Source organism: Myxine glutinosa, chromosome 11 (genome assembly GCF_964187855.1).
Source record: "Myxine glutinosa chromosome 11, kmMyxGlut1.1, whole genome shotgun sequence".
NCBI lineage: Eukaryota > Metazoa > Chordata > Myxini > Myxiniformes > Myxinidae > Myxine > Myxine glutinosa.
In genome coordinates this window covers 122,338,596-122,354,739 of record NC_136271.1, presented here as the reverse complement: position 1 = coordinate 122,354,739, position 16,144 = coordinate 122,338,596, and the positions used below count along the sequence as shown (strand labels likewise).

The following is a 16,144-nucleotide window of genomic DNA, read 5'->3' as shown; positions in this document are numbered from 1 at the left end:
CAAATGATTTTATGGGTTTTACAGGAACAGCAAAGGACGCGGGCGCACATTTCTATAGTAACAGCCAGGTGCCGCAAACTGCGAGAGAAAATCTGCAGTGCAAAGGAAGAGCGAGAGGAGGTGTGGCGATGTGGTTCAGGTTTTGCTGGTTGTGTGTACCAAACCAATCCAGGTTGTACAACATAGTTTCAAATTACGCCATGTAACATTATATGACATTTTACAGTGCTTCTTCTCATGCCGCACAGTGCCTCAGGGAGGGCAGGGCACCCACTTCCGAGAATGACGCGGGAGCAGATGATGCGGACGATCTTCGGCCACCGGCTATCCGTGTTGTTATTCGAGAGGCGCAGCTGCAGCCCTTTGAGATGCTGCTCCAGTTTCTCTACACCGATCGCATCAGTCATCCTCGTAAAGGCAAGCCGAGGGGGTTGTTGCATTTTGCAAGAGAAGTCCAGTTGTGCAGTTGTGTGATTTCCTGTCATTGACTTGCAGGCTTGTGTGCAGGTGTTGACAAAGAATAGAGAATTGCAAGAGAGATGATTCGATGAGAAAATGATGCCGATGTCATCAGTTGTTAAAAATGGTCTATAAAAGTTGTTGTTCCAGAGCTTACTGTAGATTATACATGGTGAAGGAACAAATGCACTATGGCAGCAGAATATGGCATATGCACATGTGGAACTGCTGTTGTAAACAATAAAACAGGCATTTTAAAGGCCATTTTCCCTGCAAGAGTGGGGGTTAGCCTTGCGGTCCCCATGACAATCTTCTCCATTTTGCCCTATTGTTGTAGACAATGAATGACAAAAACAAACAGCAATAATCACGAGGAGAAATGGGGAGGAATACATAGTAGGAGGTAGGGCAAATTCTATGGCGTTGACTCCAAGTAAATCTGATAACGAATGACTGATTCCAGTCGGATTGCTCGTCAAAACAACTAAGACGTTTGCTTTATCAGCCAAATGAGGTAACTCGTGCTTTTGTTTTTGCACACCGCTCCTTTCCTATTCCATCTCCATGCTGCTGGGGAAAAAGTGCTGCATGGGGGGGTGGGAGGAGGGCGGCGATGACGCGCACTGAAAGGGAGTTCTCAGTTTTCACTCCGGTTTCTTTCTTGTTTTCTTTCTTTCTTGTTTGTCCGGGCGATATCTCAGCCATCCTTTGAGCTCGGAAACTGAAATTTGGGCATAATAGTGAGCAAGTGCTTTGGCAAAAACAGTATTTTTTATTTTTTAATTAATCGATCAATTAATTGATTATTTATTTAATTAATATCAATTTGTTAATCACTTATTTATTTTCTTTCTCATCTGGGCAATATCTCAGGTACCTTTTGAGCCAGGAAGCTGATATTTGTACACAACAATGCCCAAGTGATTTGACTGTAAAGGGTATTTTTGCCTTTTTGATTAATCAATTCATCGATTAATTAGTTAATTAATCTATTAATTACTTCATTATTAACTCAACTGGACTATGTCCAGCTGAGTTTTTGCGACACCCAGTGTCCGTCGTCCGTCTGTCGTCTGTCTGTCATCTGTAAACAATTCGACATCTACACTCTAAAAGTCACAAATATTGATTAAATTTGATGAAACTTGTTATGCAGCATCTTTAAGACATAAACCAGTTTGGGATTGCATTTGGGCGTTGCACGCCCAAAAGTGGGTGCGGCAGGGCGGCCATATTGAAAAATCAATATTTGTCAATCTGGTACTTCCTAATGTAGCTAGAAGGCTGAAACTTGGTGTGTAGACAGTATGCAACAAACCTCAACACATATATTACGGTTATATATACCGGTGACATCATAGGTCACGCGACATGGCGGCCATATTGGATTTCATGAAAACCTTTAAAATGCATCTCCGCCTTCATTTTTTAATCAATTGAGTTGAAACTTTGACCACTTATAGTATATCACTTGTTCGGATGTATATCCTAATTATGACGTCATCGGGCACATGACATGGCGGCCATATTGGATTGGATGAAAACATTTAAAATGCATCTCTGCCTTCATTTTACGATTGATTGAGTTGAAACTTTGACCACGTATGGTATGGCACTTGATTGGATGCATATCATAACGATGACATCATAGGTCATGTGACCTGGTGGCCATATTGGTGGCCATATTGGCCATATGCTAACCATATTGATATAGACCAGTTGAGTTCAGGTTCCCTGGAACCTCTCTAGTTTTTTAATAAGTTACAGATTCAAATGAAAGGGTGGTGGTTTAGGTATTCTATTAGCCAATTGATTAATAATTTCATTATTTTGCCATTATTATTTATTTATTTTCATTATTAATCACTTTTTTTTTTTCTCATCTCGGCAATATCTTGGGCACCTTTTGAGCTAGGAAGCTGATATTTGTACACAACATTGACCAAGTGATTTGGCTATAAAGGATATTTTTGATTTATTGATTAATCAAATAATTGATTTATAATTGATTGCTCAATCAAGTAATGTAATTGTTTAATTTTTTGATAATTTAATTAATTTTCTAAAAACTGCAGCTTCGAAACACTGGTGGTTTAGGTATGCTATCAGCCAATTGATTAATAAATTGATTATTTTACTATTATTATTTATTTTAATTACACAGTTAACCAATCAATTATTGTACATCTCTCCCTCCCAATGCCATCTATATGTGCTGCATGGCGGCAACCCCATGCCGCGCGCTGGAGGATATGTTATTTATTTATTTGGCATGGTGGCGGTGTACTTTGAATGTATCTGTAGAACCACCTTTAGAGGCCATTTTTCCCTGCAGATCAGGGGTTGGCCTTTTTCGGGCACCATGGTCCCCTTTTTGAAGCAATGTTTTACGGCCGGATGCCCTTCTTGCCGCCAACCCTGTTAGTCGACTCTTGCGACACACAGGGAATTACCAGTGAACTGGTACTCAATTTGCCAACCTCGGAAGGATGACAGGCTGAGTCAACCCCCCTGGCGTTAATTCAGCGATCGACCAGGATTCGAACCCAGGATCCTAGGATCCTAAGCCGGCACCCTAACCACTAAGCCAACACCAGGCTCAATCTGTACTGTACTTGTGCTGTACTGTATCTGTACTTGTGGACAAAGTCAAGGCTCATGGAAGAGCTAGAATACTGAGCAAATCAGGACACTACAGAACAAAAGGAACAGTAGAAAGAGAGGGAAACACCAGCAGCATGATTGAATGATAAAATAGAGAGAGACTTCGACAAATACGGGATTTGGGCAGGAATGAGGGGTAGAGGAGTATGCATGTTATGTACGAGTGTACGAGATGGATCCAGAAGGAAACTCTCAGAAAGAAAAAACTGGAAATTTGGAAGGAGATGGGCTTGTGGATGTGGGTGAGGGGCAGTTAACGGGGGTAGAAAAGATCATGATTTTGGATGGGGGAACATCTGAGATGGTGAAGAAGAGCCGTCTTGAAGACTTGGAGGGAAAATGAGATTGAAGAGAATGTGAAAGTTGGTTCCACAAGTGTGTTAAAAAGAGGAACGAATGAGTGGAGGTGAGCAGTGATTCTGGATTTTGGGAGCTTCACAAGAAAGGTGAAGCATCACCTCATTATGCACCCGGTGGGCAGGTGAGATCCCATCCACGGAGCCTGACTGGCACCACGGAAACTTCTAGTGACACCAACCAGCTGTTCCCTTTTGTGCCGAGTGGTTGCACTTTCTGTACATAGCAGTAATCTTGTGAAACTACCGTTTTGCACTCAACCTGGCAGGTCCATGAAGAATGCCTGGACTCTCTTTGCATTGAAAATATACGGAGAAAAAGAAAATTGCATTATTTGGCCACAGAATGTTGATAATCTTGGGTTATTGATATACTGTATTGCTTATGAATTAAAGTTAAACGAACTTCCAAGAAGCATGTGAAATCGACATCCCATGTCTCCCCTGAACCAGGCTATGTGGAAGATGTGCTGCTCATGAGCGAGGTGTATCGCCTAGCACTCCGGTTCGGTCTGGCTCGCCTCGAGCAACTGTCCCTGCAATCTCTGCACGTTTCGGTGGGGCTTTCCAACGTGCTGGCTGTTTTGGCAAACGCCTGTCGTCTCCGGCTTGATTTATTAAAGGCAAATCATCACACTACACGCACCACACTACACACACCACACTACACGCACCACACTACATGCATCACACTACATGCACCACACTACATGCACCACACTACATGCACTACAAGGCACTAATTGAGGTTGCCTTTTACTGCACACATACAAAGGTAATTTCACAACCTTCTGTGAGCTGTAGAACAAATGTGTACATGCCCCGAGTGCATAGATCTGGTTACAATATGATAAATACCTTGTGTTTAAATTGTGTTGTGGTTAAGATATTCCTTAAAATACCATCTGTTCTGCCTTTAAGCCCTGATGTCAACCAATGGGAGTGGCAAAACTGCCTTTATCAACAAACCCGAAGGCCTGATTACACATCGACAACAAGGCGATAGAAACGTGAACTACATAATATCTGAGATATTTTTCGTGTTTGGCCATTTGTTGAAGTTTACTTTTCATGCCTTTCATTCCTTTCATTCTTCAAATGCAACCTCCTTCTGGTGTAAAATGTGGTTGCAAATTTCAGCACAAAACTAGTGGTCTGTGTTGGTGGCACAAGAGAATACAAACATAAGAATAAATAATTTGAGTCATCCACCATCAAGGATCACAAGGTGCTGTCGTTTCGGGTTTTACCTGTCATCAGAGCAAAAAGGTATTCTGAGCAAAGTTTAAAAAATGGCCACTGTCTTCAGTTGTTTTTTGAGTTGTAGTTAATGGGTTTACTTTGTCTTACCTTACACCGGCAACGAAGGCAATTACATAAATTTACAAACTTTTGTGCAGCACGTCCGCCACGTGCGTGCATTTTCAAAAACTCCATTATCCAACAATGAGCATTATTACGATACCTAATCTCTTCTGTGTCTTCCCAACCCCTCACTTCCCACACTTCCCCCTTCCCCTACTTCATTTTATCTTCCCCTCCTTTGCATTCCTCCCTTTAATTAAAACTTTTCCAACCTGAGCACCCCTCTCGCCCTCTCATTAACAATAACCATTCCTTTCATGCTGTGAAGCGCATATAGGAGCTGCTAAGGAGTACAATCCTGGATGGATCACCACTCCGACGCAAGATACTCGAATGGCTTATTATCCCAGTAAGCTGGCACTCATTTTGCCGACCTCTGAAGGATGACAGGCGGAGTCAACCCACCTGGTGTTATTTCAACGGCATGACATGGTCTCAAAACCAAGACCCTAAGATCTTAAGCCAACCACCTTAACCGTTAAGCCAATACCAAGCGCCCACTCTCATTCCTTAGTATTAAATTGAGATGCTAGATATTTGTGAAAGCAAGTCAGTTAAAATAAAAAAGAAGTACACAATATTAATGTTTCTTTCTCTCCATCTCCCTTTCCCTTCCCTCGCTTTTCCCTTATTATTTTTTATCAGGAGTTCTGCCTGAACTTCGTGATTAAGGAATCACATTACATTCAGGTGAGTTGGGTTGTGTCGCACTTTGGGGGATGTTTGGTTAACGTGCCCCTTGTTTAAGATTGGTCTTTATTGTCTGGTTGTACTTGGCAGGTGATTATGAGTGAGGAATTTGAAAAGCTTTCACCAGCCCTGCTTGTAGAGATTGTCCGCCGGAAGCAGCAGCCTCCTCCTCTTCGCACTGCACCCGACACTCCTACAGACATCGGTAAAAATTTTAATGATTTTATATTTGGTTTTGTCTTCCATCCCCAATGGTGCCCTATGGTTGCTTAATTCTTATCATATTTTTAATATCTTTTTCAAACTTAATTATCACATTGTGGAGGACAGTGGAAGCCCCAGTATACTTTTACATAAATTGCAAAGTTATAAATTCACAATTCCATTGTTGCCAACATTAAAAGGATAAAAAGAGGTACGATGAAAAGGATTGGTGGTGCAAGGGAGCGAAGGGAGCAGGAGGGAGATGAGGGGTGTGGGGGAGAGGGGGAAGGCGGGTGAGAGGGAAATTTTGTAATTTTAGCCCCCTTTTCACATTAGGGAAACATTTTGTAATGTACACCTCTCCCCCCCCCCCCCCCCCCCTCCCATGGTACGGATATTTTGTTGTTTTAACTCCCCTCTCACGGTATCTATTTTAACACGTCATATCTATTTTGTAGGGTATCAAGGGAGGATTGAGCGTTTGGGTTCCTTTGGGGTAGCAGGGAGTCAGATAAAGAAGACATTCATTTTACTTATGAGAGTAAATTGTGTAGAACCTGAGCCAGGTAAACTGAGTAAGCTGACACAATGTGTTGAAGGCACCTCACTGGAGCAAGACATGAAAGCTTATCTCGAAGGTGGCGGAGCAGAATTTTGTGATGTTCAGCTTCAACTGGATGACCAAACGACCCCAGCTCATAAAGCAATCCTCACCGCACGCTCCAGGTACGTACGCAGCACCCACTTACTATTGCTTCCAATTTCATTTTTTTTGGATACTTGGTCGAAGCTCGTATAAGAGCTAACACATAGGACATAGAATAAAAGGAGTGGGAGACAAGAGGGAGAGAGAGGGAAGCACAACATCAGTAGGGAACAGGGACATCGGGAGATCTGTGGAAGAGAGAGGGCTGGGGCCAGGGTACACGGGATAAACAAGATGGACATTACAAGCGATTTCAGGAAAGAACAGGAAACATGGCAGTTACATTTCATGAAAACAATGAAAACATTTTCTTTTCATGGTAGAAACATTTCAGGAAACGGGGGAAGAAAAGATTAAGGTTTTGGATGGGGGAAGATAAGAGACGATGGTGAACAGCTGTTTTGAAAACCTAGAAGGAGGTGTGGGATTGAAGAGAGTGTGGCACTTTGTTCCAGAGATTTTTTGTATACTGAATCGAGGCTCGTGAAAGAGCTAACATTTATTTCACAAACAAATCAACCAGACAAACAAAATATACAAAAGAGGGAGCGGAAGCCAAGATGGGGAGAGAAGGGGAAGCACACAACCACAACATTTGAGAGCAGGGAGAAGTGTGGGAGGGAGAGGGCTTGGGGGCAGGAGGCGTGGGAAGGGGAGGAGGGGGGGGGGGGGGGGGGGAGAGGTATAAAACGCATGGGGACCGAAATTAGCGGGGGTAGAAAAGATCAAGGTTTTGGATGGGGGAGGATAAGAGATGGTGGTGAACAGCTGTTTTAAAGACCTGGAGGGTAGAGTGGGATTGAAGAGAGTGAGGGAGTTTGTTCCAGAGGTGGGAGAAAAGAGGAATGAAGGAGTGAAGGTGAGCAGAAAGTCTTGATTTTGGCAGTTTAACCATAAGAGGGTTGCAGGCAGATCTTGTGCGACCTGTAGGAATATTTGGGGGACAGAGCCCAGAGAGGGCTGGGGGGGCAAGGCCAGAGAGGAGTCGGTAGAAGACGGAAAGACCACCAACCTGCCTGCGGTGAGTGAGTGAAAGGCCCTTGGAGTTAGCTTCATCGCGGGAGATTCCAATGATTCTGAACGCTTTGGTTTCAACAGCGTGAAGACGGGCTAGGTGTGAGGCAGGAGCACCAGACCAGAGGGGAGAGCAGTATTCCATAGAGCTGCGGATGAAAGCCTTGTATGTGGTGAGGAGCTCAGGTGTGTCAAGGAAGGACTTCACACGACGGAGGATGCCCAGTCGGCGACTGGCTTTGGAGGCCAGATTTGAAATGTGGTTTTCCCAGGAAAGATCATGGCAAATAGTGAGACCCAAAAGCTTGAGTGACAGAACTTCTTGGAGAGGATAATTCAGAAAGTGGATGGGAGGGTTTTCCAGTCGGTCTTTTCGGAGAGACATCGTAAGAGTGTGAGATTTATCAGGATTGAAAGACATGTTCCATTTGTTTGCCCAGTCTGTGATTTTGTCCAGGTCTGCAGAGAGTGAGGAGGCTGCAGTCTGCCGATCTGAGGGATGAGGAATGGAGCGACAGAGAGTAGAGTCGTCAGCAAAGAGATAGAGAGGATTTTCAAGAGAGTCAGAGAGATCATTGATGAAGACCAGGAAAAGCACAGGGCCCAGAACACTACCTTGGGGAACTCCAGCCTGAACAGGAAGAGGAGATGAGAGAAACCCATTCAGGGCCACACGTTGACTACGACCAGAGAGGAAGTCCGCCAGCCATGCGTGGAGATTTCCATGAATGGGGAAATGGGAAAATGGGGGAAAAGATGGGGGAAAAGAGGAATGAAAGAGTGAAGGTGAGCATCGAGTCTTGATTTTGGCAGTTTCACCAGAAGAGGGTTTCTGGCAGATATTGTGCATCCTGCAGCAATATTTGAGGGACAGAGCACAGACAGAGCTGGTGGAGCTAGGCCGGAGAGGAGTTGGTAGAAGACAAAGTCCACCAACCTGTCTGCGGTGAGAGAGTGAAAGGCCCTCAGAATCGGCTTCATAGCAGGAGATAACAATGATCCTAAAATTCGTGGTTTCTACAGCGTGAAGCTGAGCTAGGTGTGAGGCAGGAGCACCAGCCCAGATGGGAGAACAGTATTCCATTGAGCTGTGGATGAAAGCCTTGCATGTGGTGAGGAGCTCAGGTGTGCCAAGGAAGGACTTCACACGACGGAGGATGCCCAGTCGGCGACTGGCTTTGGAGGCCGGATTTGAAATGTGGTTTTCCCAGGAAAAATCATGGCAGATAGTGAGACCCAAAAGCTTGAGTGACAGAACTTCTTGGAGAGGATTGTTGAGAAAGTAGATGGGAGGGTTGTCCAGTCGGTCGTTTCGGAGAGACGTCGTAAGAGTGTGAGATTTGTCAGGATTGAAAGACATGTGCCACTTGTTTGACCAGTCTGTGATTTTGTCCAGGTCTGCAGAGAGTGAGGAGGCTGCAGACTTCCGATCTAAGGGATGAGGAATGGAGTGGCAGAGAGTGGAGTCATCAGCAAAGAGATAGAGAGGATTTTCCAGAGAGTCAGAGAGATCATTGATGAAGACCAGTAAAAGCACAGGGCCCAGAAAACTACCTTGGGGAACTCCTGCCTGAACAGGAGGAAGGGGAGATGAGAGAAATCCATTCAGGGCCATACGTTGACTATGACTGGAGAGGAAGTCCGCAAGCCATGCATGGAGATTTCCATGGATACCACAGGAGGAGAGTTTGGTGATCAGAGCGGGGTGCCAGAACGTATCGAAGGCATGTGATATGTCAAGGGAGACAGCTCTGATTTCCTGTTTGGCGTTGAGGACCTCCATCCATTGTTGAGACAGCAGAAGCAACATGTCCAGAGTGGAGTGACCTGGTCTGAATCCAAATTGATGATCAGAAATCAAGCCATTGGAGAAGAGGAAGGATTTGATAACCGAAGCAATGATGGATTCCATGACTTTGCTGATAATTGGGAGAAGGCTGATTGGTCTGTAGTTGCAAGGATCTGTTTTTGCACCTTTTTGTGTAAAGCGGTAATGTTTGCTGATTTCCAAGATGATGGCAGATGACCTTGAGCAAAAGAGAGGGTGAAAAGAATAGAGAGAGGGTGAGATAGAGCGGCAGAGCAGGATTTTAGGACCCGTGGGCTGAATTCGTCTGGTCCAGTTGCAGAATCAGAGTCGAGGCTTGTTCTTTGTCATCTCACTTGTCACGTCGTATGTTTGTCTGTCGGCCTTTTTTTATTTTATTTACACACTTGTATTTAACTTCATCTGAGCTTTGTTTGTTCGTCCCGTTTCAAATATTTGAGCCGGTCGTTTTCGAAGTTCCATCCGTCCTGGAGAGCTGAAATTTGGCCCACCGTCCTCTTTTCTGGTACATTTTCATCTCTCAGAATTTAATTAAATATATATATATATATATAAAACACTGGGTGTGTGTGTGTGTGTGTGTGTGTGTGTGTGTGTGTGTGTGTGTGTGTGTGTGTGTGTGTGTGTGTGTGTGTGTGTGTGTGATGTTACCGATTGACTCCGAAACGGAGAGGCTCACGTGCTTGATATTTGGCATAGACATGGCCATTGAGCCTGGGACGAACATGGCCGAGACCATATTTGACGAGATCCATATTTTTTATTCATATTTACCTCAGCGCATTTCAGCGAAGTTCCCACTAATCTCAGCCAGTGCCAGAACAGCTCACTGATTCACTCAGAGCGATCACGTGATGTTCCATCCCGTCACACGTCACACGTTTGCACGTAATTCAGGGCGAAAATCGATTGCGTTTTTTCACCTTTATGCGATCGTGTTTTGTGTCGATTTTGTGCGATATGAATTAAATTTTAATTCATATTTTGTGTTCACGAATTCGAATACGAAGGATTTCCCCTTTCCACTTTCGATTTTGAATACGAATCGAATACGAGCTTGAGTCGAGAGGGCGAATGTACGGGTTTGGAATGTACGGGTCTCCCTTCCCCCGCCCGGCAACGCCGGTACTGGAGGGCGTGGGTCACAGGATCGGTGAGTCTCCAAAAGCCGCTTCGTGCTCTTGCGAAGATGCAGGACGATGTCGCGATTGTTGTGCTGCTCTCCGACCATGAGAACTGCAACGTCATTGTTGACTGGCCCTCCCCTTCCCTCCCCCTTCCCCCTCCCCCGTCCGTCCTCCCCCTCCCCTTCCCCCCTCCCCTCCCCCCCTCACCCCTCCCTCCCCCCTCCACTCTACCCCTTCCCCTTCTCCCCTCCCCCTCCCCCTCCCCTTCCCCCCTCCCTCTCCCCTTCCCCCCTCCCCCTCACCCTCCCCCTTCCCCCTCACCCTCCCTCCTCCACCCTCGCCCCTCCCCCCTCCCTGCCCCCTCCCCCTCCCCCTCCCCCTCCCCCTCCCCCTCCCCCCTCCCACCCCCCTCACCCTCCCCCCAAAACCCCTCCCACCCCCCTCACCCTCCCATCCCTCACCCTCTCATCCCTCACCCTCCCCCCTCCCCTCCCCCCTCCCTCCTCCCATCCCTCCCATCCCTCACACTCCCCCTCCCCATCCCCCCTCTTCTCCCCTCCCCCCCCTCTTCTCCCCTCCCCCCCGTTCCCCTCCCCTACCCTCCCCCCTCCCCTCCCCTCCCCTCCCCCGCCCGGCAATGCCGGGTACTTCTGCTGGTATATATATAAAGGTTTATAACTTTAAAAAAAAAGTGTGTAACCCTAAAACATGTTTTTTCGTTTCCTTGTTCTTTCCCTCTCGTATTGCAGCTATTTTGAAGCCATGTTTCGGTCTTTTTCACCGAAGGATGGCCGTGTAACAATCAGCATCGGGGAAATGGTACCCAGCCCACAGGCCTTCGAGTCACTTCTTCGTTACATCTACCATGGAGATGTTCATATGCCTCCTGAGGATTCCCTGTATCCACTTTGATATTCCTGAGACTGCTTATTACTTTACTTTGCTAAATGATCTTGATTCGAGTAAACCCAAATTAATATTTTCATATTTTGAAAATTACTTTTTTAAAGTTATTTTTATTTATTTATTAAAAAAGCACACTTCCTAACGAATCACCACTTCAACCAGCTCTGATGAATTTGAAAGTAATTTCTATGGAGTTGACCATGTCGTCATTTGTGGCCACAATGCACGTGATGTCATGTGTGTGTCACATTCACGGACTCCCATTGTTTAACTATCCAGGCCATTGTTACTAGTAAACCTGTCTGTGACCGTCTGTTTGTCTGTGTTTGTCTGTGATGCCCTTTATCGTGTATGGTGAGTTGGTTAGGTGACGGGAACAGGCCGACTAGATGTTAGTTCATTTCCGGATCCAGATTTGGCCTATGGGTGGGATACAAAACGTAAACTGTTCAGCCTGGTGGAGATATGCACTCAGCTCAACGAGTGCCATTCCAGATGTCCTCATTTTTGTGTTATCCTCCTTTTCTCCTTGTTTGCTCATCCTCCCCATACCCTGTGGAAGTTTGTAAACCCGATGCCCTTCATCGTTTGGCTTCTCCATGAGCCTAGACCCTTGTACAGAAAAAATGGACTGAATGAATATGAATGAATGAATGAATGATCGTTTTAAGGCCATTTTTTTCCCGCTAAAGCAGGGGTTTGCGGTGGTGGTTAGCTTCCACCAAAATTGCCAGGAAATTCCCTGCAGTGTATTTATTGTTAAACCGAACATTCTTTTTTCTTTCAGTTGGTGTGATCAATTTTTAAATAAATGTGATGACGCCCTCTCCTTTTTGCACCGTGACGATGTATACGACTGCCGAAGCAGTTTCCTTGGCTATTTGGCACAATCCTGGATGGGTCGCCACTCCGACACAGGTTACCCGAATGGCTCATTCATCCCAGCAAGCTGGCACTCATTTTGCCGACCTCGGATGGATGACAGGCTGAGTCAACCCCACCTGGTGTTAATTAATCAGCATGACAGGAGCTTGAACTCAGGATCTTGCACTCTCAAGCCAGCAACCTTTACCATTAAGCCAACACATGGCTTTTTAAAATAAAAAATAAAACATTTTTTAATCTAAAGCTTAAAAAAATTAAATTCAAATAAAATTAAATTTTGATGTGCAAAATTTATTATGAGATGTGGCGATTGTCAGATTTTGAAGTTTGAGTTTGGTTGCCTTCAGAGGTTAAGCATCATCCCGCTCGTCTTCCGACCATGCTCCCTCTTCCCGTTGGTTACATTGGAGACTGAGAAATGACAGGCGGGCTGTTTTATTTTTGTAACCTTGACATTCTCTTACTGAGCTACCTGTTCTCTGCTCCTTACTACTATGGATTTACCAACAACCGCCTGAGGGCCTACTGTCGGCACAACCTTGAAATGAACGTGACCTTCCAGAATGTCTTGCAGGTCAGCGTGTTGATTCAATGTTATCCTCGTCATGCTTATTGCCTACTTGACCTGCCATTGAGGGCCTGGGAGTGTAATTTGGCCATAATCGTTGGCTTTGCATCACCATCGTTGTATCTGCACATATTGGAGAATCTCTTCTGGTCCGTAATTCCTCCTCTGTGTTGTCACCTATGCTTTTCGCTGTTTTTCTTGTTGTGTGCACTTTGTCCCTAGATATTGGAAGCGGCAGATAAGACCCAGGCATGGGATATGAAAAAGCATTGTCTCCATATCATCGTGCATCATTTTCCGAAGGTGAGATGCATATGGTCTATTGGAGATGACAGTACTGGTTACCTATGCTTGCTGATCATGCATCCGCCATATGATTTAGCCTTTTGCAGTAAATGGTAGGATCCATGTATGTTCGCGTGTACAAAGGTGAGCAAGCTACCGCAGCTGAGGACGCTTACCCGGGAGCTCCTGTTGGATGTGCTGGCCTCTCTTGCGGATTACTTGGCAGGAGGAGGCAATGTTGGCATCGGGGAGATCACAATTCCTGATATCTGATGGGCAGTTTGTTTTTCGTTGTAGTATGAAACTCGACGACAAATCAAATCAAAAGTAAATGTTCTCTCTCGTTCTTAGACTTTAATTTGTAGCAACTGTAAATACTGCACATATGGACTTATTGTGGAATTTATTTAAATGTCCCCGTTTGTACATTTTTGCAGCGAAGCACAATGATATAATTTGTTTGGAGTATAATGTACAACTGAAGGCAGTTCAAGGTTGAAGTGGACTTTTTTTTATTGTAGAACTTGTAAAAATAAAAACGTTTGATAGATAAGACTGAAATTCTGTGAATGATTTTGCCTACGCTGAGCAAGTTTTTAAAGGAAGCGACTTGAATGCTGGTTCAAAATTCCAAACTGAAGGCACCTACAACTAACCTGTACCAAACAAAGCGAGGGTCAGGTTGGATGTTTCGACCACTGAGATACGGGACCATGCAGGATTTCTACATGGTCGAGGCTCTTGGATGAGCTAGAGCAGAATGAAATGGAACAAAATAGGAAAGAGGGAAACGACAACAGTAGAGTTGAAGTGAAAGTGAGATCAAGGAGAGGGGGAGAAGGGAATGCTTGGGATTGGGGTAATTTGGGGTAGAAAAGATAACGAGTATGGATGGGGGACCTGATGTCGTGGTGCACAGCCCTGGAATGACCTGATGACCTGATGTAGTGGTGCACAGCTGTCTTGAAGCCCTGGAAGAAAGAATGGTCTGAACAGACTGAAGTTGGTTCCACAGGTGAGAGGAAATGAGCAGTAAGCCTGGATTTTGAGAGTTTAACAAGAAGGGGGTTACTGGCATACTGTGTGCTCCGCAAAAACCTGGGAGGGACGGAGCCACGAATGGGCAGAGGGTGCAAGACCAAAAAGGAGGTGGTAGAATACAGAGAGGCTACCAACCTGTCTGCGATGTGAAAGTAACAGGCCAAGAGGCGCAAGACACTCAGCTTTGTTGCAGAAGATCCCAATGATCTTGAGAGCCTTACTTTCCATGGCATCAAGGAGGGTAATGTGAAGCAGGGGCACCAGCCCAAAGAGGAGAGCAGCACTCAAGCTGAAAATGAAGGGCTTGTTGGTTGTCTAAAGTTCTGATTGGCCAAGGAAGGACCTTGCACAAATAAGGATGCCCAGTTGGCGGCTGGATTTGGAGGCCATCTTGGAAATATGGTCTGGCCAAGAAAGCTCATGGTGATGCTCAAAAGTTTGAGTTTCTTAACTTTTTAAAGTGGCTTGTTTAGGAAGTACATGGGAGGACTTGTCAGACGGTCCTTTCGGAGAGGCAGGGTGAATGTGTGGGATTTGTCGGGGGTAAAAGACATATTACAAGTGTTGAACGAGCTCCTAATTTTATCCAGGTCTGCAGAGAGGGAAGAGGCTGATGCCTGCCTGTCTGAAGGATGGGAAATGATAGAGTGGGTGGAATCATCAGGAAAGAGTTAGGCAGGATATTCCAGGGAATCAGAAAGATCATTGATGACAACGATGAGGGACACGATTGGGTCCAAGATGATGCTTTGGGTTACCCCAGCCTTGATGGGGAGAGGAGAAGATCCTGTTAAGAGCTACATGCTGAATATGGGAGTGGAGGAAGTCAGTGATCTATGAGAGGTGGTGGCTCTGGATGCCATAAGCCGAGAGTTTGCAGATCAAGGCAGGGGTGCCAGATTATCAAATACTTGAGACATGTATGGAGAGACATCCCTGATCCCATGTCTGAGATTGAGAGCTGCCATCCCTTCGGGGGGAGAGTAGAAGCAACATGTCCAAGGTAAAGTGACCTGGTCTGAAACCAAACTGATGATCTGAAATGAGACCGTTGGGGAAAAGGAAGGGTTCGTTGTCCTTTATGTGCTAAGTGTATCCTGATGCCACTTATGTGCTCATTTATTTGTCCATTGTCTTGGATCACGTGACCTGCAGTGAGCAGACTGAGGCTGCACGAAAACTTTCACTTGCGGATATTTTCGTTTAAGGACATTTTCCAACTGTTTTGTGATTTTTCCTGGAATGCACTTTAATCTTTCAACTTCAAAGAAGAAGAAGAATGAATGAATGAAAAAAAAATGTACAAAACATCATTTTGTTTTTGTTTCAATCCTTTATTAGAATTTTCACACAAGCAATATACATTTCATATATCGTTAGCCTTTGATCGTTCATCTTCAAATAACTTGGTCTTACTTGGCACATATGGCCCGCTGCAGGTGGATCTTGAAGGGGGTGAGACGTACACCTTCGGAGTTAGCTGAATGTTGTCCTCGTCCTTCTTCTCTTGGTTCTTCTCCTTGAGCGAGATCTCCGTCTCCTTGAGCGAAATCTCTGTCTCCTTGAGTGGGAGCGTCTTCTGTAGGGGGAGCGTTTCCTTGAGCGAGATCTCAGTCTCCTTGAGCGAGATCTCCGTCTCCTTGAGCGAAATCTCTGTCTTCTGTAGGGGGAGCGTCTCCTTGAGCGAGATCTTCATCTCCTTGAGCGAGATCTCCGTCTCCTTGAGCGCGAGCATCTTCTGTAGGGGGAGCGTTTCCTTGAGCGAGATCTCAGTCTCCTTGAGCGAGATCTCCGTCTCCTTGAGCGAAATCTCTGTCTTCTGTAGGGGGAGCGTATCCTTGAGCGAGATCTCCGTCTCCTTGAGCGCGATCTTCATCTCCTTGAGCGAGATCTCCGTCTCCTTGAGCGCGAGCATCTTCTGTAGGGGGAGCGTATCCTTGAGCGCGATCTCCATCTCCTTGAGCGCGAGCATCTTCTGTAGGGGGAGCGTATCCTTGAGCGTGATCTCCATCTCCTTGAGCGCGAGCATCTTCTGTAGGGGGAGCG

At 45.5% G+C, this 16,144-nt stretch overlaps 1 protein-coding gene across 2 annotated transcripts in view; it reads left to right on the top strand.

The window, feature by feature from the left end:
• LZTR1 (leucine zipper like post translational regulator 1) overlaps nucleotides 1–15,411 on the top strand; it is a 46,522-nt gene extending 31,111 nt beyond the window's left edge. For both annotated transcript variants that reach the window (XM_078787083.1, XM_078787082.1), the window contains 10 exons: nucleotides 25–120; nucleotides 249–417; nucleotides 3,933–4,102; nucleotides 5,490–5,534; nucleotides 5,625–5,739; nucleotides 6,338–6,464; nucleotides 11,163–11,312; nucleotides 12,673–12,778; nucleotides 12,995–13,075; nucleotides 13,202–15,411. In XM_078787083.1, the coding sequence (XP_078643209.1) occupies nucleotides 25–120; nucleotides 249–417; nucleotides 3,933–4,102; nucleotides 5,490–5,534; nucleotides 5,625–5,739; nucleotides 6,338–6,464; nucleotides 11,163–11,312; nucleotides 12,673–12,778; nucleotides 12,995–13,075; nucleotides 13,202–13,330 (1,188 nt within the window). In that variant the 3' untranslated portion in view covers nucleotides 13,331–15,411. The remainder of the gene's footprint in view (nucleotides 1–24; nucleotides 121–248; nucleotides 418–3,932; nucleotides 4,103–5,489; nucleotides 5,535–5,624; nucleotides 5,740–6,337; nucleotides 6,465–11,162; nucleotides 11,313–12,672; nucleotides 12,779–12,994; nucleotides 13,076–13,201) is intronic.
• Nucleotides 15,412–16,144: the final 733 nt, after the last annotated feature.